At 35.6% G+C, this 26,037-nt stretch overlaps 1 protein-coding gene across 1 annotated transcript; it reads right to left on the bottom strand.

Annotated features, from left to right (window-relative positions):
* Positions 1–25,092, bottom strand: LOC136029872 (calmodulin). Its single transcript, XM_065708335.1, has 4 exons — positions 24,892–25,092; positions 15,191–15,365; positions 11,029–11,271; positions 1–780 (listed from the first exon to the last, which is right to left on the bottom strand). Exons 1-4 carry the CDS (start codon positions 24,892–24,894, stop codon positions 752–754), a joined length of 450 nt encoding a protein of 149 aa, XP_065564407.1. The 5' UTR covers positions 24,895–25,092; the 3' UTR covers positions 1–751.
* Positions 25,093–26,037: the final 945 nt, after the last annotated feature.

Raw genomic sequence — 26,037 nt, 5'->3', positions numbered from 1 at the left:
TCGACATAGAGTAGTTTATTTTATACCACATCAAAACTCAGACGAGCCCTGTACATAGCTGAAAAAAAAACACAGAAACAGGAGCAAAATGAAACAAATGAACATCTCGTAATTAAAATTAACCTTAAACGAAAACAATTTAGTTTCACTAACATTGCAAGAAAACACTGAAAATTAAAAGAGAAAGCCAGACTCGAATATTAATTAAGTAGCTTAATTTCAAGTTTCAGACAATTTTAGGATAAGTAACAAGAAAAAAAGAGGATGAAAAAAAAAAATCTTACAGCGGTGCAGAACGTGAATATTCACAATAGGAACAAAAAAAATGTCTAATCCTCTGCTTCCTAAATTGAATACATACGAACTAGATATTAAAATAAGAAAAACTAGACAATATTTCCAGCAGTACACAAAAGAAACTGCAGTAAAAATACCACCTTGAGCCAAAAATCATTTTCATCACTTTAACGATGGCAGTAGTTTCATTTCGAGCCCGCTTTCCAACTACATATCTCACTACTGGATGGAATGTAAGGAAAGTTCCTAGGGCGTCAGATAAAAAGGGTTTCACTTACTCTACTTAAAACACAAAAGAAAAAACGGATCCTCCTCGATTTGTTTTTATTTAAATTAAAAAAGAAAAAAAAATCAAAGAAGTCACAAGTTGAATAGAAAAAACTTCAACTTAGCCTGAATCACTTTTCCCCATAAAGTTCATCGAAAACGTCAGCTTATTTACATACAACACAATTCACTTTGATGTCATCATGGTAACGAATTCTGAAATAAAAAAATAGAAAAATATAAAAAAAAGAACAATAATAAGGATTCTTCAACTTTATATATGCAAAGAATGTACTACTACTACTGCTAAAAACTTACCACAGCACCAAGCCACTTAAGGTCAACACAGCTACGCAAGCTCCTCCTCCTTCCTAATCAAGTCTTTACATCCTCCCGATAATTTCCCATTTCCCTTATCTTTCCTTACGATATCCTCCCAACCCAACGGAAGACGATCTGGTTTTCGTTTAGCCCTAGAACGTTGACAGGAAAGGACAATTTGGCAACTTGTCAGCCTTCGTCCTTAGAACGTGCCTTAGCACGTTCAAAGCAAGTCTTTCAAACGACCGGTGGCCCATCCTGGATTTGGCTTTGAAGGGGGAGGGGGTTCGAGTCTATATTAACGCCATAAAGATTACTCTGTAAATATGTATCAGAACTAACTGAAACTCGTATTGGTTCTTTTAAAAAAAGACAACATTGAATAAAATTGCATATTTTGCCCCCTATTTAACATAAGGCCCAATTTATAAAATAGTTGAGTATTAAAAAAATTTCACTCAATATGAAAATAAACACCGTACGGTGATACCGTTTTGTCAACCAGCGAATTCACTTGCAATGTTTAAGTATGGTTAAAAAAAAGGTTTCCCGGAGAGTTGACCGGCAACAACGATAAAAAAAATGGAGCTAAATCGAATTTTGATAACTTAACAACAAACTTTATCATTAAAAATACATAAAAATGGAGGGCTACAAGCAGGGACGTCAATTGGAGGAGGGGAGATTTAAATTTTTTGTGTGTTTTCATTCAGAAAAAACTACAGAGTGAAGCAAAACCGTTTTAGGAGTGAAATAAGTGAGAATTTAAAGTAGTCTTCAGAGTTTTTGGTGGTTATTTTTTTTCTGGCAAATAATAAGGAACATGGTGTCACAATGACGTGAGGGAGAGGAAGCGTCCTTTACATCCACCCTACTCAGTTTGTCACTGCCAATGAAAGGCTTTGATTCATTTTTCCACAATCCGGCACTATCAGTAACAAGACTGACAAGCTTAAAATTAAGCCGATTTGGACTCGAAAAGAGTAGGCCTGTCCAGCATTAAATAATAGTAGCAAAAACACTGTGAAATAATTGTTATATTTAAAACTATCAATGGAGAGAATAGCCAAGTTAATCCATATTTTCGAACATTTATATAATTGAAACTTCTAAACTACTAAAAAAATTAGTTGCAACTGAAAGCGTGATTAAGCAACACACACCATGGCATTAGTAACGACAATTTAATAATGCCATAAGTAAGGGGCTAAGTTTTGAAACGAAATTTTTAAGGCCAGTCCCATTTTCTACTCTCACATCTCTCCGATTGAAGATCTCCTAATTTGAAAAAATTTACGAGAGAGAAGATGCGAGTTTACACAATATATTAAACTATTCTAGAGTACAATTTACGAAAGCATGTACGTCCAATTTGCGACTTAATGCTTTTATTACACTAACAAGATGCGGCCTCAGCATGAACGCAATGTGCATTCTAAAGGTCATAAATGTACTAAAAATTAAGGGAATAGATAAGAGTAGTTCGACAATGTAAAGACAACATTCATTAAAATCACTGTATATTCATATATACTTGCACTCAAAAGAACAAAAAAAACGTCACATAGAAGCGACATGCTTTAACTCTAGTCATTGGACAGAAAAATTTCCGAAGGTCTAAGGTCAAAATCGGATGTATGAGAATTAAATTGCCTCGAATCGTCGATACAATGATTCTCTCTTTGAAAAAATGCAAATTAACTCTAACTGAGGAGCTACTTTCAAGAATTAGACAAGTCAGAAGGTGTGTTTTTTCTATAAACCAAGTGAAATTCGTCTCGTTTTATTTGAGAATCCAATTCTAAAAAGAATACTTCTATATAAAAGGAAAACTCAACAAGCGACTACGTAGCACATGAGTTCTGTTCCACAGCAGAAGAAAAAACAACGGTTATTTACTTAAAAAAAATGCCGCGACTCTATACGATACAAATTCATTTAATTCGAGTTCCTCCTTTATTTGGTTTTAAATAAAAAAAAGCAGGACAATTTGTCGCTCCAAAAATAAGGTATGATATGGTTTGCATATGAAAATTTGTCACAAAAATAAACCAATCCGGTTCTAAAAAGGCTATTTGTCTTTTCAGATATAAGGAATAATATTCCTCCGAGTAAAGCCTTAACGGATTGAATCAGCATCACTGTATAAACCTCCACAATTAGAAAATGGAGTTTTTGCAAACTAAGTTTACTTTATATCACTATTCTATTCGGGAATTAAATAATTTTGAAGGTTCCCGTTTTTGGAGTTTTCATTGAGTATGTAAATAAGTACTAAATCATGCAAAAACAACACAAAATGGCACATAATAAACCCATGTCAAGATTTGGTTCTCTGTTTCTAAGCTAATGCAGGAAGCGAGAATCACAACACAGACATAATCCTAAAATTAGATTTTGTGTTCGTTTTTTTTTATTTTAATATTTAAAGTTGTGTAAGGGATTGGCGTCAACTTGGTGAATGTCAAGATATTTAGCAATATAGTATTCATGATCACTCCCGGTTAAGGCCTCAAAGCGACCTAATCAGAGTTAAGATTTGAAGAATGGCTTTTCACTAAACATTTAGTAATTAGCAGGTAAATTGGTGATTGACAGATTGGCAGTTTCTAAATATACACTATTCCTGATGTTTTACCGCATCGCGTTTCCGTAGCAATTGTTATTTACTAACATTTAACACATGAGGATTTGAAACAGTCCAACTTACGCTTGGCATAATAACCCGAGTTCAACATCGTAATGTAGTTAGTAATATCTAAGTAAAGTGGGGAGATTTTCAGACAAAAAACTTACTTCGAGGCATCGCATCCCCATTTCCCCCATGAAATTTTTCTGATCCACGGTGTAAGGGTCAGAAATATGTGACTAATACTTTAGAAATAGGCACCAGTCTTACATTTTGGAGCAAGAAAATAAGAATCTTGAAATAATATGAACAATGAGTGTTTCGATAGTAGTGCCATCTGTTTCTGACACCATGCAAGCCAAGTTAAGCAAAACGGCTGCAATGGAAGGGGTACTAAAACAAGAAAGGAAAAGGAGAGAAAAGGGAAAAAAGATGCGAGCGCTACACATGCCGCCCTATCTAGCGGACGGTGGACACAACAACTAAACACAATGGTGATTTTAAACTTGATGTGCTGATCATAAAATGATTTAGTAAAAAAAAAAAAAAAAAAAAAAAAAAAAAAAAAAAAAAAAAAAAAAAAAAAAAAAAAAAAACAACATAAGAAGAATACAAATGGATAGTTCATCACCTACTAAAAGATTGTTGGGAGAAGAAGTTTCTACTTGGAAAGTGTCCAAATATTCCGCTAGGAGGGCAACAAGCATTCGCTACTTCCACGACGGAATACGAGGCGAGCAACATAGCAGAAATCTGCAAATGGTGATTCTTTTGCAAAAATATTCAAAAAATCACAAACGCCGTTTTTAAATACAGTCAACTCTCGCAAACTCGAAATTCACGGGACCCCTATTTTTCTCCGAGTTACATATAGTTCGACTTATATATAGTTCGAGGCTTATGCATATAGGTCATTCTACTTAAAATTCAACTTATAAAGGTAACGATAGATGTAAGCAAAATAAACTGAATCGAATCGGTACAGAATCGACTAATTTATTCCCGACAGCTGCTACAAAGTTAAAAATAACCTTATTAGGGCAGTATAGGCCTGACATATCAAGACTTAACTTTCAAATGTCAAAACTTGACTTTCAAATGTAAATATTTAGTTTGCTAGAAAATACACCACAACATTAACAGAATATGATACAAAAATATGTTAAAGATAATCGATGCATATCAAAGTTTGAACGTTCCAACCGACATAACGGAGTTCGTCCGTCGACAAAACTTCGAAATACAGAGACAAACTTTCACTTGTGGAGGTTAAGTGAAAGTTAAATGAAGGCTTATCTACTGAATTTCGAGTTATACAGGTAATTTTCTGGTCACTTCGACTCACAGAGAAAAAATATAACCGCAAAATTATTTCGAGTTATGCAGGGTTTTTTCTTTGACTTACAGGTTTTTCCTAGAGGATTGAGAATAGTTCGAGATATCGAGAGTCGACTTATAAGAAAATAACAGGCCTCTATTTTTGAAGTAAAGATGTTCAGTAGAAAACAAAAATCACTGGGCAATTAAGTTTATTTGGATAGAAAAATCTTCTAAAATTAGTTAATTTAAAATTAAATCATCCTTAAACACGGGGATAAAATTATGGAAACCTAGACTGCCAAGTATATCGAGCTGCACCTGTAAATTTACCCTCAACTGACTATCAGATGCGATTTCCGCATATATAAAAATTAGTCATGGAAAACAATATGCTTTTCTCTTATATAGTGAGTAGAACATGTTTTGTAAACCAACGTTCTAATACTGACTAGATCCAATTGTACACCAACTATTTAATTTTGTTTTTCTTTGCTAGAGTCAAAACATCTCTTGTGTGAACGTGCTAATTTTTAATTTGTAACAAAACGATTGCGTTAAAAGCAAGACGTTCGCATATATACTATAATGAGTAGTAAGAAATCCGAACCGTGGAAATGAACTAAGTAATGTTTGGGAGCTTTCATATAACTGAATACTTTCAAACAATTTGCGATCAAATAATCATTTTAGAAACAAACAAATATCATTGAAGTTTTAAGGAATTTGATTGTTTTACAGAGGAAAATTTTAAATGATAAGTTTCGGACCTGCTTTCTATTCTGCTTCCTTTTAGTTGCAGCATTAGTCAAGTCCTGTTTAGCTCAATCCTCATTCAAGTCAACGCCAATTCAATTAAACACCCGCAATAGGTTACGTTAGGTTAAACGGGATTGAGCTACATCGATTGAATTTAACGGGATTAAATAGAAAAAACTAGTTTTTTTAAATGAAAGTAAGGAGCAACATTAAAACTTAAAACGAACAGAAATTACTCCGTATATGAAAGGGGCTTTTCCTCCTCAACGTCCCGCTCTTTACGCTAAAGTTTGACTCTTTCGCTTAACTCTACTTGTTAAAACAGTAAGAAACTTTGGCGTAAAGAGCGGGGCGTTGAGAAGGAATAGCCCCTTTCATATACGGAGTAATTTCTGTTCGTTTTAAGTTTTAATGTTGCTCCTTACTTTCATTTAAAAGAATTTGTTTTTTTCTATTTAATTTCTGGCCGTTTTTTAATTAATGCATGTTTTGATCTTGGCTCTCCGCACATAAATAATTAGAAAAAATTGCATATTAATTAATTGTAATTATCGGAAGACTTTGAGAAAAAAGGAGTGAAAGGAGGAGGCCTAGTTTCCCCCCAATTTTTTGATTACTTAAACAAGCAAGTAGAACTTTCAATTTTCTAGCAATGTTTTCACTGGTAAAAATTATGCGTAACTTACGAATTAACTTACGTAACGAACTTCTATATTCGTATGTTTTTATTGCGTATATGAGGGGTTCAACCCTCGTCGATACCTCGCTCTTTACACAAAAACTTAAATCTCCCAATTCCTTAAGAATGACCTCTGAATCACAAAGGCCGTAGAATAAATAGTTGAAATTACTAAAAATACTTTAATGTAAAGAGTGAGGTATAACGAGGAGGTAAAGCCCTCATATGCGTAATAATTTTTGTTCGTTTTAAGTTATAATGCTGCTCCTTACTTTCAGTAGAAAAAACTTTTCATATTTATTTTTTCATTGTTTTTTTTTTCAAATAATGCTAGGAAATCCCGCGCCCCCTTCATTGAAATTCTCTTCCCCCATGAAAAGTTGCTCCATCGAAATATCCTCCCAAGTAACCCCCCGCCCTCTCAACTCTCCCCCCTAAACCAAAAAAATCGCCCTGAAAACGTCTGTACACTTCCCAGTAACCATTACTATATGTAAACAAAGGTCAAAATTGGTAACTTGTAGTCCCTTCCTACGGGGACTGCGGGAGAGTAAGTCGTTCCTAAAGACATAGTTATTAGGTTTTACGACTATGGTGAATAAAATGGCTATCTCAGAATTTTATCTGGTGACTTCTGGGGAAAAATGAGTGTGGGAGGGGGCCTAGGTGCTCTCCAATTTTTTCGGTCACTTAAAAAGGGCACTAGAACTTTTCATTTCCGTGAGCCCTCTCGCGACATTCTGGGACCACTCAGTCGGTACGATCACCCCTGGGAAAAAAAAAACAAATAAACATGCATCCGTGATCTGTCTTCTGGCAAAAAATACGAAATTCCACATTTTTGTAGACAGGAGCTTGAAACTTGTACAATGAGGTTCTCTGATACGCTGAATCTGATGGTGTGATTTTCGTTAAGATTGTATGACTTTTAGAGGGTGTTTCTCCCCTATTTTCTAAAATGAGGCAAATTTTCTTAGGCTCGTAACTTTCGATGGGTGTAACTGATCCTGATGAAACTTATATATTTAAAATCAGAATTAAAATTCGATTCTTTTGATGTAACTATTGGTATCAACATTCCATTTAGAGTTCCGTTACTATTGAGCCGGGTCGCTCCTTACTACAGTTCGTTACCACGAACTGTTTGATTGAGTAATACATTCAATGAAATAAAAAAAAATCTACCCTACTTTCTTCAGAAAAAAGCAATAAATAAATTAAAAAAACATTTTTGAGGCCAAATTGACAGAACTTGAAATTTATCTATACAATTTTAAATACACCTTTTGCACTAGTTTCAATATTATAAATAACTAGCCATTGTCAGTAGGGGGACAGGTATGAAAAAGAAAAAAATTAAACAACGGTTATCAAACTAGGAGCTGGTTAATCTGAGCATATTAATAAGCAGAAGAAAAAACGGATAACGTTTGTAACCTTTAAATTAAGATAATGAAAATCATCTAAATCCCTGAATTAAAACTTTAACCAATTATGATATTTTCATTTCATTTTAACCATAAAAAAGTCAGGGGTTTCGGTAGTAAAAGGCTCTTCCCCTAAAAAACCAACGTAACAATATCTTAAATGCGCATTTCATTTTCATTTGAAAGTAAAAGTTGAACATTTGCCGTTCATAGGGGTAACCAATCATGCGTATCCAAATAGTTTGGTGTTGGCCACACCCTACCCAGACGGCATTGGGTCATCAGCTCTCAGCGTCATCAGCGCAAGACCCATTAGCCCTTAAAGTGAGCGCATGAAAACACATTGGCTAAACCTCCTTGTTTCCAGTTACTATGAGACAAAAAGAATTTTCCAGTTTACAGAATATTTCGTTGCTAGGAATACTCAGTTAAGCAATGCAATCCGACTTGAAGATTCTAAACGTAAATGAAGGGAAAACGACAGTCCCATTCAAGAGTTGTTTTATTAGTATGCATTATTCAAGGACAAGTGCGTCTTTTCAAAATCAATACTCTTAACAGATAGGAAATCTGTTTTTCACCCACTAATCAATATTACTGATGTGACAGTGGGAGAGCTTTGTGCCTCAATATGTAGAATAATTCATACCAAAAGAGATTCAGGCTAGATAGCTAACAATGTTATAAGCTGCCAAAATAGTCGCAATGCAAAATGACAAGTCTGTCGTTAAAACTTACGTGGCAAGGTCTACAAAGCCTCATAAGGAAGCATTACATGCAAAATTATGTAAACAAATTATATTCGAAAACTCAACTGAGCTTTGAAATGATGAATAGAAATAATTTGATAGACGATTCATAGAAATTATAGCAATTTCTGAGAAAGTGTGAATCCGTCCTAGGCCGTATCCAGAAGGTGGGGGAGTACCGGGTTTGAATCCACCCCCCCACGAAGTTTTGTCCAACTCTTAAAAGCGTAAAAAAATGCTTATAAGCATATTATTAATGTGTTTTTTTAATTTTTCTGCCCCCCCCCCTCGAAGAAAGATCATAGATACGCCCTTGTATCCATATCAAGATTCTTAAAATGCATTCTTAATAATGTGAAATATTGAATAAAAAAAAAATAGTACGGTAATTAGAATACTGATTAATAATTAAATTTTTAACTTAGGAGATGCACAGCCTTCACGATGTCGGAGATGTACCGCTTGCCCTAGGAATTATTACCTTAAACATTGTCATAAATACGCGTGAATAATTAGTATTTGGATAAATTTTTCTCGAGTACGAATCATTGTACCTCCGTGTAGAGGTAGGACGGATGGATGACCCCGAGATTAATCTAAATAAAGCAAAATTCTGAGGAAAAAAACAACATAATTTACAGCTCAAAAAATCTTTTAAGTCGAATTTGAAAACTTATTTGCAGGGTTACTAAAACAGATAGTAAGAACTAAGAAGGTTTGTCCTATAGCAATAGACTTATGCATAAAAAATATTCATATGTAAAAATGTAAATCAGTTTGTTCCCACTCAGGGCCAGATAAAGGGCGACTGAAGCGACTGGGCCAAATCGGGCCTCGCACAAGAAAGGACCCCGTGCTACCATCAAAATAACAAAAAAAAAAGATTTTGAAATTTAAAGCAAATTGTTTTTGACGATAAGGGATAAATTATGAATTGTTCAAATAATCGAAAATATACTTATTTTAGGTTTGTATTGCTGAATGAGATTTAATAATACATTTATTATTTAATATACACCTTATAATATAGAAAACTGATACCCTTAAAAGTTCATTACAATACAAAAGTTAATTTATTACATTTAGTTAGGATAATCCTATTCTAGAGAGATTTTGCACTACGTAAGCGAACTACTTTACGTATGTTAACTGTTATGCAGGTATATTTTATTTAAATATTCATTTTTTATATAATATCTAAAATTTAAAACGCACCTCTTCGATCCGGAACTGTTCCCACTTTCCGCAGATTAAAATATGCATTATTTTAATAACCCCGTGCCTCTTTCCACCCTAACCAATATTTCCCTCACTGTTGAGTAAAAATAGATAATGAGTTTTCTGAGCTCAATGTCAGAATGATTCCTCGTTTTTGATTTGTGGTATCAACAAATTGGCAGGGACCACCAAGTTCAATCTCCTGAGCCAAATTTGCGGTTCGAACAACATTCAACGCCAACGTCCTAAGACGAATCTAAGACAACTGCAACATTGAAATCACACACGAGAATAGTAAGGGTTGCAAAAAAATAAAAGCAAGGGCCATGGGTGTGATTTAGAATCACCCGCAGTCATAACGGCATACATGGGGGAGAGGAAATTCCCCATTATATAAAATGCAATATAGTCGCCAGAAACACTTTCCGAAAATTAACCCTCCCTTGCAAAGGCGGGCCTGCGTAGACTTAAAGCATGGATTACCAATGCCCCTTTCTGTTGTTTCCTGCGTTCCTTTTTTTTTTTTTTACAAAAACAGAGTTTTTGGTTATAGGATCCCATGTTCATATCCCTAAGCTTATTATGAAACAACCCCTTTGGCCAAGACTGCCAAAGCTAACACTACTTTTTGGGGCAAATCAGAAGTTAAGATATTCGAAAGGGGGTGTTTTGCCCCCACAACCCCCCTCCCGCAACGCTTTGACGAACCACCCATATAACACAAGAAAAGCCACATGAAAGCACTAAGTTTCATTAATAATTGTCCGGGGCCCTGAAAAATAACAAAGAAGCTTGGTTAAATGTGTAAATTTCGATATCTGATCCTAGCAATACACTTTTCAAAACCATAAGATGCTCATCCCTGAGAAAACCTCTTGAACCTTACCCCAAAATCTAGACTGAGTACACTAACGTTTGCAAATATCAATTAAAATGTGTAAATTTTGATATTTAACCCTAGCAATACCCGTTGAAACCAAAACACCCTTCTCCACAGAAAAAATACTTTAAAAAATTTGAATTTAAACCTAAAAATACACTTCTCAAACCATAAAACACTTTCTCCCTCTAAAAGATCTCACGAATCGCTATTCATATGTCTAGACTGAGTAAAGGTTGCAAAGATTAATTGCATTTTTTTGTTAATTACTAATATTTGCAAAAGGCAAAGCAAGAATACAGTTGCATCAATACATACCTGTAGACAGGAGGGCGGAGGAGGTAAAAAGAAATTATCATGAACCGTTAAAAATAGCACCCTAAACATGCACTTTTTCAATTATGTACCCAGACCCAAGAAGAAATGCTCAGATCCTACGATATAGGATGTATTAGCATGCAAATAAATTCTAATGAAAGAATTACCTTCATAGTTCACTTGGCCATCACCGTCAATATCGGCTTCCCTAATCATCTCATCTACTTCTTCATCTGTCAATTTTTCACCCAAATTGGTCATGACATGTCGGAGTTCGGCAGCAGAAATGAATCCATTACCGTCTTTGTCGAACACACGGAATGCCTCTCTAATTTCTTCTTCGCTATCTGTATCTTTCATTTTCCTAGCCATCATTGTCAAAAACTCAGGAAAATCAATAGTGCCGTTGCCTATAAGTAATAGTCTATTTTATTGCCTTCGTTTGATGTCTGAAACGCTTCGAAAGGGACCATAAATAGACAGGAACAAGACAAAATGGTTGTTGAGTGTGAAATGTGGTAAAGGAGGTTAACATAGCTTCTTAGAATTCAGAATTAGGTGGATGGTAAACTGAGAAATAAATAAAAAGTGAAAAAAACTCATATTCATTTCATAAAACTGAAACTCTAGAGTAAAAATTTTCAGCAATACTGAAATATATAAACCTCCCTAAACTTTACTGAGCTTAAATTAGCAGGAGAATTTCAGGCACTCTCTTCTTTAAATTTTGATTTAATTTCTATGTTTTGTTGATACTTAAATGTTATAGCGATTACGTTCAGTTCTTCATCCATTGACGCACTGTAGAACCGGTTTCTTCGTTAGTTCCTTTCAGCTTAGTGTGAGATTAAATAAAAAAAACAAGTTTTTTCAACTGAAAGTAAGGAGCGACATTAAAACTTAAAACGAACAGAAATTACTTCGTATATGAAAGGGACTGCTTCCTCATCAACGCCCCGCTCTTTACGCTAAAGTTTGACTCTTTCTCTCAACTCTTCTTTTTAAAACAGTAAAAAACAGTTCGTTACCACGAACTGTTTGACAAACAAAGAAAAGTGTCACAGAATAGATGGGAAATATATATTTTGGGCTATATATTTGCAAATTAGCGGGTGGGAGGGGGGTAAAGTATTTGGACAGTGTGAAGTTAGAAAACAATTCTTACTTCATAATATACAGAATAATTGTACCTGCATGCAGAACGGCTACACTTTACCCCCCCCCCATGTGAAAATATATCGCCCAAATTTGTTTCTTAAGTATTACATTTTCACCATACTTTCTGATACTTCATGAGGATTAGTCAGAAAAACAGGTTCTACTTAGATGAAGAACTTAACGTAGGCGCTATAACACACAAGTACTTTTTTGTTCATTTGTGAATCCTTATTCACACTCTAAAACAGATTTTATTGAATCATTTAAGGACAGATTCACAGATGCTGTAGAAATTGAAAAGGAAATACGTTTAACCATAGTGAACAATAAGTCGACAATTTAATTGAAAATACGACTCCGATCTGAACAAGAGCTAAGAGCTCATATGGCACTTGTGACGAGGTCGGAAGAGCCGAGAGCTCATATGGTACGAGGTCGGAAGAGCCAAGAGCTCATTTGGACGAGGTCGGAAGAGCCGAGAGCTCATATGGTACGAGGTCGGAAGAGCCAAGAGCCAAGAGCTCATTTGGCACTTGTGAGAAGGTCAGAACCTAAAGTTAAACTTTATAGCACAAGATCCTTCTAAATATCAAATTTCATTAAGATCTGGTCACCCTTTCGTAAGTTACAAATACCTCAATTTTCAAAATTACCTCCCCCCTCCCAATTCCACCAAAGAGAGCAGATCCGGTCCAGTTATGTCAGTCACGTATCTTAGACAGGTTTCTATTCTTCCCATCCAGTTTCATCCTGATCTCACCGCTTTAAGTATTTTCTAAGATTTCCGGTCCCCCCAACTGCCCCCCCCCCCAATTACGTTTGATCCGGTTGAGATTTAAAATAAGATATCAGAGTTACGAGGTCCTTCTAAATATGAAGTTTCATGAAGATCCGATCACTCCTTCGTAAGTTAAAAATACGTTATTTTTCTTATTTTTCAGAATTACCCCCCCCCCCGCAATTGAGCGGATCCGTTCCAATTATGTAAATTACGTATGCAAGACTTTTGCTTATTTTTCCAACCAAGTTTCATCCCAATCCCTCCAATCTAAGCGTTTCCCATCATTTTAGGTCTCCCCACCCCAAACTTCCCCCAATGTCACCAGATCCGGTCAGGATTTAAAATAAGAGCTTTGAGCCACGATATCCTTCTAAAAATCAAATTTCATGGAGATCCAATCACCCGTTCGTAAGTTAAAAATACCTCATTTTTTCTAATTTTTCAGAATTAACCCCCCCCCCCCCCCAACTACCCAAAAGAGAGCGGATCCGTTCCGTTTATGTCAATCATCTATCTAGGACTTGTGTTTATTTTTCCCACCATGTTTCATCCCGATCCCTCCACTCTAAGTGTTTTCCAAGTTTTAGGTTCCCCCTCCCAACTCCCCGCCCCCATCACAAGATCTGGTCGGGATTTAAAATAAGAGCTCTAAGACACGATATCCTTCTAAACATCAAATTTCATTGAGATCCGATCACCCGTTCGCAAGTTGAAAATACCTCATTTTTCTAATTTTTAAGACTTACCCCCCCCCCCCAACTACCCCAAAGAGAACAAATAAGTTCCGATTATGTCAATCATGTATCTAGGACTTGCGCTTATTTTTCCCATCAAGTTTCATCCCGATCCCTCTACTCTAAGTGTTTTCCAAGATTTTAGGTTTCCCCCCTCCAACTCCCCCCAATGTCATCAGACCCAGTCGGGATTTAAAATAAGAGCTCTGAGACACAATATCATTCCAAACATCAAATTTCATTAAGATCCAATCACCCGCTCATAAGTTAAAAATACTTCATTTTTTCTATTTTTCCGAATTAACCGGCCCCTACTCCCCCCCCCAGATGGTCAAATCGGGAAAACGACTATTTCTAATTTAATCTGGTCCGGTCCCTGATACGCTTGCCAAATTTCATCGTCCTACCTTACCTGGAAGTGCCTAAAGTAGCAAAACCGGGACTTTAGGTTTTCCCCCTCCGACTCCCCCCAATGTCATCAGATCCGGTCGGGATTTAAAATAAGAGCTCTAAGACACAATATCATTCCAAACATGAAATTTCATTAAGATCCAAATACCCGCTGATAAGTTAAAAATACTTCATTTTTTCTATTTTTTGCGAATTAACCGGGCCCCCACTCCCCCCCAGATGGTCAAATCGAGAAAACGACTATTTCTAATTTAATCTGGTGCGGTCCCTGATACGCTTGCCAAATTTCATCGTCCTAGCTTACCTGGAAGTGCCTAAAGTAGCAAAACCGGGACAGACCGACAGACAGACAGACAGACAGACCGACAGAATTGGCGACTGCTATATGTCACTTGGTTAATACCAAGTGCCATAAAAAGTGTACAAGCATAAATGAAAAGAGATACAAATTTTAATGAATTTTGTTACCATTCATAACCGTGAAACTCGACCTCAGTTTACTTTTTAAAAAAAGTATCGAAAAAGATTGGATGTCGAACAAAATATAAAATACAACACTTCCTTTGCAATAAGGACAAAATATGTCAAAATGACAATTTGATTTTTGTGGCTTTTCTTGTATAATTATTCGAATTTTGTTAATGAAATAAGCAATCAATCAACTGAATTTCTTCCTAAAAACTAAACTTGATTTCTATATAAATATACGGCTAACCGAAGGACAAAATAAATGATTGGCAGCGATGAGCTCGACTTACTGTTCTCGCACTTTCAAAATATGTTTTTATCGATTTTTAGATACGGCAACGTCAATTGCTATGGCTGGTGTTATTACACAGGAAAACGTTGGGAAACAAATTAGCCTACATGCGCTTTCAAAGTAGATATATAAAGCCACAAAAGCTTCTCATTAATTTCTGACTGTTTCCCCACCCTCTAACATCAAAACGCAATAAAATGTTGCATAATTTCGTTGGCGATACGAACATCGTTATCAGTTACGGATCACACAGTAAAATCATGTCTATGTTTGATTTTCAGATTTGCTGCAACTCAAATATTTTACAGTCTTTAAATGAAAACAAGATTCTCGAGACTTTCCCAACAAGGGTTACCTAAAAAAAAAAAAAAAAATTGTTTTCAATGCTCAGAGATAAGTAAAATAGAAGTTATAAAAATTTTAACAAAACCTTTCTTAATTTTACAAAATATTTTTAATTGACTTTAACAAAATGATGTTCATACCATCAGCATCAACTTCATTAATCATATCCTGAAGCTCAGCTTCTGTGGGGTTTTGTCCAAGGGATCGCATAACTGTGCCCAATTCCTTAGTTGTGATGGTTCCGTCGCCGTCCTTGTCAAAAAGAGAAAATGCTTCTTTGAACTCAGCAATCTGTTCTTCAGTTAATTGATCAGCCTAAAAAAAATGTCAATGTCATTTAGGCTTGGCACAATTATTTTGTATATAGAATGAAATGAATGACATGAACAGAATATCCAAAAATAACCACCGAACAACCAAGATTTCAAAGCAAACAGCATATTTAGACAACAATAATAACAATAGACGACAGGTAAGTAGCGTTTAACATCATTAACATGCTTGACTACAGATTACTTCTTGACTGCGGATTATTTTTTTCGTCTGACGTCCACAGTTTCAAAAGGAAATTTCACAATACCTTCCCAGAAGGGATAATTCCCCCCAAGATCGGTCCAAAGAACACCCCTCTCAGAAAAAAAAACTGACGATGGTAAAAACTTTGTTATGGGCAAACGGAAAAAAATAGGAAGAAAATCTTCACAGGAAGTTAGTATCTTTTTCTTAAGAGCAAACCTTTGATTGTTCCCTATAATAATAATTTTTCAGAAACGTGTCCTTGGGACCAATCTTGTCCACCACCAGCCCCCATTGTGGTATGATTTAAGCATAAATTCAATTCCCAACTCAAATTGCGAAGTTGCTTATGAACAAATATCAATATACCGTATATTGCCTGGTTTTATTGCCTGGCTAGAAAATAACCAATGATGTTGAAAAATAAAATAGTGCCTTTTCCTTCAAAGCATATGCCTATCAAATCTTTCAAATTTGCACAAATTCTAACCAGTAAAAAAAAGGACAAATGTTGGCCTGATTTACCAGAATAGATATTGGGTAATTGCGAACTAAAAAATCTTACTTGGCGTTGACCAATCTGAAATTCCTTTCCACTTATTCTTGTTTTTGGGTGTATAAAGTTGTTTTTTCAAATACGAGCTGCATCTCCTCACTTAGGTCAAGTTGTGAGTTTTTCTCTTTTATCATTTAATCTAGGTGGCGTTGGTAGGTGACACCTTTTAGTTCCAAATATTACAATTAATGTTTCTTACTTCGGTGCAATTTTATCTATGAAACCTTATATCGCTTTTACAAAGGGTCATCCAGGACGAGTGGATGGTACAACAAATTAGGCCTATTAATCGTAATATTGTTAACAAATTCCCTAGAAATATCTGAATTACAGATGCCAGGTTCGGAGAAACGTCTTGTCCTGTAGCAAGAACTATTACAAATATTGTGATATATATTATCATCCTAGAAATTTTATTAAGTCAAACCATGTACAGCATAGACAGAATCTATCAATGCATATATATTTACATATTAATATATAGTATATATAAATTCATATTTTCTTCGGTCTGTTCAGCTAAGAGATTAGTTGTGCGGATGCATTGCGGTGAATAAGTGGGTAGTATAGTTCTTTAACTTCTATAAAGACTGCAGTTAAAAACATATCAGCCCTATTTGTTGAGTGAACAGAAGATAAAATATCCCATCACAGATTGCAACATTTTGTTGTGGTATACCGAAATTTTACTTCATGTGGTTACCAAAAAACATGTTACCGTTATCAGGCTTTATTTCGAAATGGCCGATCCTATATTTCCGAACTAAAGTTCAGCATTCAAATTAGCAATTTCAAAACAAAAAGCGTGAATTTGTTGTTGTTATAAGCTACTTAGTCACTCTTATAATTCTGCAGCATTATAGCCTACATTACATAACCTGATAGGAAGGTAAAGCTTGATCTTCCAGCAAATTTTACCGGTACAACCCCGGACCCAACTCTGAGACTTGTACGAGTTTTTTTTTTTTAAGACTATCACACAAGTTGATAACTGTTAATTTAACCAGAAGGTTAAGGGAGCTTGAAAGGAGCCCACTGGATGTGCGTGGATTGATATATACTGTTCTGCATTGGGATTATGATATAAGGGAGAATGCTGGATTCCTGGTATGCTTTTTGGGGTGAAATGATGAGTGATTGGAAGCATATGAGAAAAATGAAAGTCTAAGACATGAAGTGTCAAGGGATAAATGAGTTTCTTGATGAACTACGTCTTAAAATTGAGCCACATATCCTGGTGCTAACGGAAACTTGGTGTAGGGATCATAATTATATTTAATTAGAAATAGAAGGTTATAATCTATGTGCAAAATAGGGTACTATACCAACGTGGTGGTTTAGCTGTATATGTAAAAAGTGGATTTGGTGTACAGATAAGGTCAGATTAAGCGGTTAATTTTGAAATGAACTTGAGTCTATGATTCATGATGTAAGTAATGCAAATAATAAGTCTATGATTGCAGTAATTTACTGCAACCATAATTGAACTGATTGATGAATTTTTGGGAAAGTTGCCAAGTTCAAGAATGTCATGTTTTATTTGTGGTGATTTAATATTGATTTAAATATGGTTGATATAAATAGGAAGGTAAAACATTTCCTTAACACAATGTTAATTTTTCGTTTTTATGCTGTAATTAACATGTGCACACGAGTGGCAGAAATTTCGAGGTCTATAATTGATAATATTTTTGTAAATATTAATTATTTTTGCTCACGGTAGTTATTAATAGTGCATCTGACCATTTTGGGGTTGCAATATCTGTGCCTGGAATAATTGGCCCTAACCCCAAGAATAAAAGTGTCAATGGTGCCTGTTGTACATGGAAATGTGCTTTTGAAGTTTAGGCGGAAGCTTGAAAGTGCAGATTTTGAGTTTCTTCAGGATAATACAAGTATTGATACCAGATTTGGCAAATGGTATGAAAAAATAAAATTACTATTTCAAGAGTATTTGGAGTTTAAAGTGACAAAAGGATTACTAGCCTCACCGGAAAAACGGCAAGTGATGAATAAAAGGTGCGCGATCCAGGGTTCAGCATATGCTAAAAACATTATAAATAATTTAATGGAAAGTTAAAGTCTATTAAAAAAAAGCAAAAATGGAATTTTTATCCCAAAAAACTTAAAGATTATGAAGGAAGCCCGGCTAAAACTTGGCAACTGATTAAGTCAGTATGAAGCCCAAATAATAAACCAATAATTCCTAGTAATCCGCAGTGGGAGTTGGATAGTGGTGCGGATAATAACTTGTGTATCCACTTTTCAGAAGTAGGGCCAAAAATATTGATATCTATGGTGTACATAAATGGGGATGGTACATACCAGAATTTTCTTCCTGAAGCAAGCCATTTATCTTCAACCAGAGAGATCGCATGAATTTTAGGATACTTTGAAAAGTGTGAAAAAGTCGGCAGTTGGAATAGACTTTATAGCCTTTCAAATAGTTCAAAAGTTTACTCAATTATATCTGGTCATCTGTTGTACCTTTTTAATCATTTTTTTGAATTTGGAGTCTACCCTAAGTGCTTGAAAAGTGCGTTGGTTATTCTCTGTATAAACGAGGTGATATGAAAGATTTCCAAGCTTAGCAAATAAAATCTCATGATCAACGAAGTCAAAAGCCTTCATAATAGCATAATACTGGGACCTACTTTGATATACTGTTAGTATTATATGCAGCTTTGTTTTGTTAGTATTATAAGGAGATTGCTATGTTGTGTTTTTGTGACCCATTTGTTAATAAAAAGAAAAGATTAACATTTTGACAAGGATTTATTGTTTGACACTCTACGTTTTGACAAAGATTTCGGCCTGGTGTATCGCCATCGAGGAAAACTCCCGTCTTTGATGAAAACGTTCCGAGAACGTTCCCATGGAGTTTGCTACAGGCGTTAAATTAGTTCAACACCTTCCTAGAAAAAAACTGAATTATATAGAAAACTTGAACTCTTGCAAGAGCGGGGGCACCAAAGACCCTCACTGACGTATATACCTGGGAGCTAAACCGTCCTGGACCTGGGGATACCATTTCCTAATATACACCCTAAAGTGTCTCCGAAAGGATTACGGATCAGATCAATTTACGAACACCCGATCCATAAAGGGGGGAATCTGTGGCGTAGACACAGAAATGGTCGCAGGGCGGAGGTACAAAGTCTAGTACACCTACGATAAATAGTTATAGACCCTTTTTCTTTCTTCATACAAAATGACTGGTACTGATCCCGAATTCTTAATGGTTTAACGTTCGTCGTCTCCCATAAAAGTAGTCCGTTAATTGACAGGTTCCAAGTGATTTCTTGTCTAATGACCCACCACATTAACATTCAAAGTGACATCAGATCTGAAGAGTGTCTTGAATCCAAACTTTTAAATAACGTGACGAAACTTAATCTTCAAAGCAACTGTTAAATAATGAAGAAACATGGCAAATAGCCATGAATGTCAGACAAACTTGTTGTTTAGAATCAATTCATTTGCCAAAAAATATTATAGCATGTGCATCATTTGGTCAACAAAACCATTATAAGAGTGACCCCGGCTTCACACAGCAGCGAAACTCGCTCATCGCTGTAATTTAATTGCCAATTTTTAAGATTTTAACTGTTTTGTCACGGAATTATCAAGATGGAAAAATTAAACTAATATTGGGAAACTGAGCAGTTTAATGAACACAACCTTAAAAGCAGTGAAAGAAATGGTAAATATTGAAAATGATGTGTTTGTCAGAAACCAGGGAGGGACAATGGCTCATGTGAATTGCACGGAGGAAATCGATGGACGTCAAAAGCTGATTTGGCATCGTGATGAGTAATACACGAGCGTAAGCAGTCAAGAAGAGTTTGTAATCAAATTTGGCGCTGTCCCTGGAGGGAGGGGAGGAGGTCTTTTGAACTATTTAACTCATGCCCCGAACATTTGAATATAGTTCTCTGTCGATTGTTTTTTCTTCTTTTCAATCTGTTGGAACTATTATTGCTGTAAGGTTGAAAAAATCGTTTGCGGAAAAAGGCAAATGGAACTATTATTGCTGTAAGGTTGAAAAAATCGTTTGCGGAAAAAGGCAAACAAAAATCCAGTTTGTCGAACAAAATTTTGCGAGAAAATGACAGCTAAAATTGCTCATGGGGTTATATTGATGAATATCGTGTATCACGGCAATTTCTTTTGCGTGAACTAAGGATAAAGGGACTAGTAATACACAAATACGTTCGCTACACAAAAAGGTTCGCTAAAATTATCTAGAAAATATAGATTATAGTCTAATTAACTATACCTACACTAGCTATAACGACCTGGTAACATACTAAAGAGTCATGACTACAGTTTGGATATGACATGCCTAGAAAAACTCAAAATATATGGAAATAAACTATGGGAGTAAAGTTGTATTCCAAGAGATAATGTGTCAAGAAACAGAGCCGTTAACAGGACGCGCAGATGGGGGGACGTCATAACTGGAGCTTCATGGGCTTTTTATGTTTGAATCGGAGGGGGGACATGGTAATCATTTATCACTCCAGCGCCACCAACCCTAGGGACGGACCTTTGAGGAATATTTGAAAAATAATGTGGAAACACTGACTGACCTAGTGAAAAATAAGCTAAAAACATGTGGCAAAAAATATGTGTGAATCTCGTTGAGAATCAACAAATTATTTATGCTTAATTATTGCAAGCGAAATGGTTGTTATTTATTCTTATAGCTCACTGAGACAACGCTGACGAAAATGTGGTGAAGCCATAAAAACATTGCGATTATAAAACAACAAGAAAAATATTATGAAATTGCAGTTTTCAGGTATGGATAGACCAAAGGTGGGCTCAGGGGACAAAAATGTTTTATTACGGCGTCCTTGGTATTCTATTATAAATAATTTTATTGTAAATAAACAGCTGTGACAGAAGATAGCCGAATACTGGTAGTAGCATTCATACCTAGGGAGTTTAAAAAAAACAAACAAAAAAAAAAAAAGAAAACCTACATTAGGCTATCCTAGTATCATTTAAGGATTTCCTTCAAAAGTGGCAATATCAGGTATAATTACATTTGTGAAACAGTACACTCGTTTGAGAGACAGTTTGGAAACCTAGTTGCCTGTTTAAGTAACCAAAAACTTGGAGGACAACTAGGCCCCCTCCTCCGCTCCTTTTTTTCTCAAAGTCGCCTGGTCAAAACTATGAGAAAGTCATTTAGCAAAAAAGAAAATAATATGCAAATTTCGTTTTAATTATTCATGTGCGGAGAGCCAAAATCAAAACATACATTAATTCAAAACGTTCAGAAATTAAATAAAAAAACAAGTTTTTTTTAACTGAAAGTAAGGAGCGACATTAAAACTTAAAACAAACAAAAATTATTCCGTAAATGAAAAGGGTTGTTCCTTCCTCAACGCCCCGCTCTTTAAGCTAAAGTTTTTTTTAATGTTTTAAAAAGTTGAGTTGAGAGAAACAGTCAAACTTTAGCGTAAAGAGCGGGGCGTTGAGAAGGGAACAGTAACTTGTTCGTTTTAAGTTTTAATGTCGCTCCTTACTTTTCGTAATACTTTCTGTTTGTTTTAAGTTTTAATGCTTCTCCTTACTTTCAGTTGATAAACTTTTTCATATTTATTTTTTCGTTGTTTTTCTTTTTAAATAATACCAGAAAATCCTGCGTTCCCTTCATGAAAATTTTCTTCCCCCATGACAAATTCCTCCAAGGAAAGTTCCCCAAACATATACCCCTCTTCTCAACCCCCCCCCCCCCCCAACCTAAAAATCCCCCTGAAAACGTCTGTACACTTCCAAATAACCATTACTATGTAGCCTTTCCCACGGGGACTGTGGAGCAGTAAGTCGTTCCCTAATACATTGTATTAAGTTTTTGACTACACTGAATAAAATGGCTATCTCAGAATTTTTATCCGCTGACTTTGAGAAAATAATTAGCGTGGGAGGGGGCCTAGGTGCCCTCCAAATTTTTTGGTCACTTAAAAGGGCACTAGAACTTTTTATTTCCTTTAGAATGAGCCCTCTCGCAAGATTCTAGGACCACTGGGTCTATACGATCACCCCTGGAAAAAAAAAAAAAATATACACGCACCCGTGGTCTGCCTTCTGACAAAAGACATAGAACCTAGACATAGGGCACAGATATAGATAGACATTAAAACGAAATTTGCATATTATTTTTTTTTTGGCCAAATGGCTTTCTCATAGTTTTAATCGTAGTTTTATTTTCTCAAGATTTTGAGAAAAGAGGAGAGGGAGGAGGCCTAGTTGCCTTCCAATTTTTCGATTACTTAAAAAGGCAACTAGAACTTTTAATTTTTTACATACGTTTGCATTAGTAAAAAAATATACGTAACTTACGAATTAACTTAGGTAACGAACTTCTATATTCGTATGTTTTTCTTGCGTATATGAGGGGGTTCACCTCTCGTCGATACCTCACTCTTTACACTAAAGCTTAAATTTTGTCCCAATTCCTTAAGAATGACCTCAGAATCACAAAGGCCGTAGAATAAATAGGTGAAATTACTAAAAATAGTTTAGCGTAAAGAGTGAGTTATTACGAGGAGGCAAACCCCTCATATGCGTAATAATTACTGTTCGTTTCAAGTTTTGATGCTGCTCCTTACTTTCATTTTTTCAAATAATGCTAGAAAATCTTGCGCCTCCTTCATTAAAATTCTGTTCCTACATGGAAATATCCTACCACATAGCCCCCCTCAACTCTATCCCCTAAACCCAAAAATCCCCCTGAAAACGACTGCACACTTCCCAGGAACCATTACTATATGTAAACACAGGTCAAAGTTTGTAACTTGCAGCTCCTTCCACGGGAACTGCGGAGGAGTAAGTCGTCCACAAAGACATAGTTATTAGGTTTTTGACTATGGTGAACAAAATGGCTATCTCAGAATTTTGATCCGGTGACTTTAGGGGAAAATGAGCGTAGGAGGGGGCCTAGGGGCCCTCCAATTTTTTTGGTCACTTGAAAAGGGCACTAGAGCTTTTGATTTTCGCTAAAATGAACCCTCTCGCGACATTCTAGGACCACTGAGTCGATACGATCACCCCTGGGAAAAATAAAACAAAACAAAAGAACAAATAAACACGCATCTGTGATTTGTCTTCTGGCAAAAAATACGAAATTTCACACTTTTGTAGATAGGAGCTTGAAACTTCTACAATATGGTTCTCTGATACGCTGATTCTGATGGCATGATTTTCGTTAAGATTGTAAGACCTTTAGGGGGTGTTTACCCCTATTATCGAAAATGAAGCAAATTTTCTCAGGCTCGTAACTTTTCATGGATAAGACTAAACTTGGTGAAACTTGTATATTTAAAATCAGCATTAAAATGCAATTCTTTTGATGTAACTATTGGTATCAAAATTCCATTTTCTTGAGTTTCAGTTACAATTGAGCCGGGTCGTTCCTTAATACACAGTTTGTAACCACGAACTGTTTGATCTGGATTTTTTTTAAAGGAAGAAAAATACTTGTCCATCCCCCAATGTTTCAATTGCTCAACTCTTTTTAAACAAACCAATTTAGGGTATAAGTCATTAAACAAGAGTGATGCATAGCAAAGTGCATGGGGAATACATAATTTGGGCTATATATGTATAGTAAAACTGCTGTCAAAATCTCTTAAGTACAGTTATTCTACATATAATCAAGAAAGAATTGTTTTCTTAACATGTTTCCTTCCAGTGACGGATCTATGGGGGCCAGGGGGGCCCCACACCCTCAAAAATTTTATGGCACCCTCTAAAGCACTCCTTTCAAAGGAAACCATTTATCACCATAATTACAGCCTAGCTGAAGTAGTGATTCATGATGTCAAAATGCAAGCGTAAAAAAATGGATCCAGCCAACTAGCCAAGAAGTCATAGGCTAGTTTCAGAAAAGTAAACAGGTTTTTTTAAAGGCCTTAGACGGTAACCATTTTTATCGAAAACTTCCATCAATCAATTGACTTAAGCATGATTGACCATTTAGGAGCCTGTTAGACACTTGAGTCAAGCGTTGATTATGATCGATAGGAAGTTTGAATGATTCAATCATTTTGATAAAAATCAGTGTGTTAGATTAGCTTTGGTCAAGATTGAAGGTTGGCTAAAGCACACGTCAATCGATTGACGAAAACTTTTCGTCAAAATGATTGACTGTCTAGGGCCTCCTTAAAGGACAGAGGTTATCAACAAAGGAGAGCATGGAATGATACAAGCGCTAATCCAAAGGATGTAGGCTAGAGACCAATCCGGTTTTTGTAACTTCAGGGTGAGTTAGCCTAGGCTCTGGCATTTCCCTGAAAATCTAACATGTTTCTTAAATTGGTAAAAACAACAAATACAACTTAAAATCCTGCTGAAATCACAATTTCAGAAACTAAAGCATATAATAAATAGACTGAAAAACCAAAATAAAGGGGGAAAAGTCAACATTTAGAAGGTAGCCTACATGCCTGTCACATAGCCCAACCTGGGATTCTCAGGGTACATTCTAGGCCTTGACATGCATATAAATCAACTAACTACTTTCCTAGCAAGAGTACCCTCAATTATCTTACGCAGATCAGGCTGGTCACAGAACAAGAATAATCCTAGGCTAATATGAAACTGCTGAAAAAAGTCCAACATGGGCCTACCATAAATTGTAACTAGGTTTAGGTGAAACAATCTACACAGACTAGGCTAATTGCGTCTCAGCCCATTTCAATTAATGAATAGAAGCTAAACAATAACTAGCCTAGGGTACTGAGTTGAAGTTCTTACCATATTCAACTTGTAATCCTAGTCTAATACAACGTAAAAAGGCAGCAATGTGATTTAAGGAATTCCAAAATTTTGTTATTCACAAATGTCTTATCAAGCTATTGTAGCCTAGTCACTGAATAAAAATAAAATTCAACAAAACAAATCTGTATCTCCTTTCAGTCTAAGCGCATGAACAAAACTAACCGTTACCGGTGTGTTCACACTTCCGCGTCTTCGGAGAAGCTCAATGCTGATTGGCTGATATTTGACGCATTGCGGATATTTGAGTGAAAACCAGTTTCCCTTTTTGAACAACTAAAGGAATTTTGTCGTTGATATCATCACTACTTGATTGTAATCTCGGGATTTACTTTTTCCACATTTTTCGGTTCATTTTTGACATTTAAGTTTTATTTTTGACGTATTGTATTGATAAGAAATTGTTACAATTTTAACTTTGCTTGAATTTTTTGATAATAAATTCAGAAATTAACACCTTAAGATTTTATAGTTTGGCGGTGATAACGAGTTTCTCCTTGGTCGGTTTGGTGTGCAATAAGAAATAGTTTTGGTATCAAGATCTAACGCCAACATAAAATCTAACTTCTACGTCGATGATCGCAGATGATTCTTTTTGAAGTTGACTTGGGTCGTACCGTTTTTGTTATCGGGGTCAATTATGCCCAAAATCATTTTTGTTTTCTGAACTTAAAAAGGACAAACATTTACTCAAAAGCAAGGTCGTACCAAGTGAGGTTGCTACCTTTACTCAATGATTCTAACAGTGGCGTTACACGAAAATGAGAAGAGGGGGGATGGGGTAAATATATTTTTTAAATCAAGGGGTTTAAAAATCTGTTGATGCCACTGGAGTTTAATGATGGGACTAAGCCATAAGATATTCTTCCTTTATTTATTTTCGACACGAAGCTGGAATTTTTGGGAAAGGTGTCGTTTTTGTTTTATTTTGAAGGAGGAGGAATAATTCTAAAGAAAACTCTATTCCTAGTGCTTTCTAAGAGAATTTTGGAATCTTTTCTGTCTGCCGTGAGGATTTTTAAGCATCACTAGTTAGGTTCATTGGTGTAAACCTTCACTATCCCTTTCTGGTGATGTCTGGGCTGGATCGACTAGGTGCGGGGCCGAACTGGATATTTTTACTGG

This window comes from Artemia franciscana, chromosome 8 (genome assembly GCF_032884065.1).
Source record: "Artemia franciscana chromosome 8, ASM3288406v1, whole genome shotgun sequence".
Lineage (NCBI taxonomy): Eukaryota > Metazoa > Arthropoda > Branchiopoda > Anostraca > Artemiidae > Artemia > Artemia franciscana.
The sequence above is the reverse complement of the archived record's forward strand: the minus strand, read 5'-3'. Positions and strand labels throughout refer to the sequence as shown.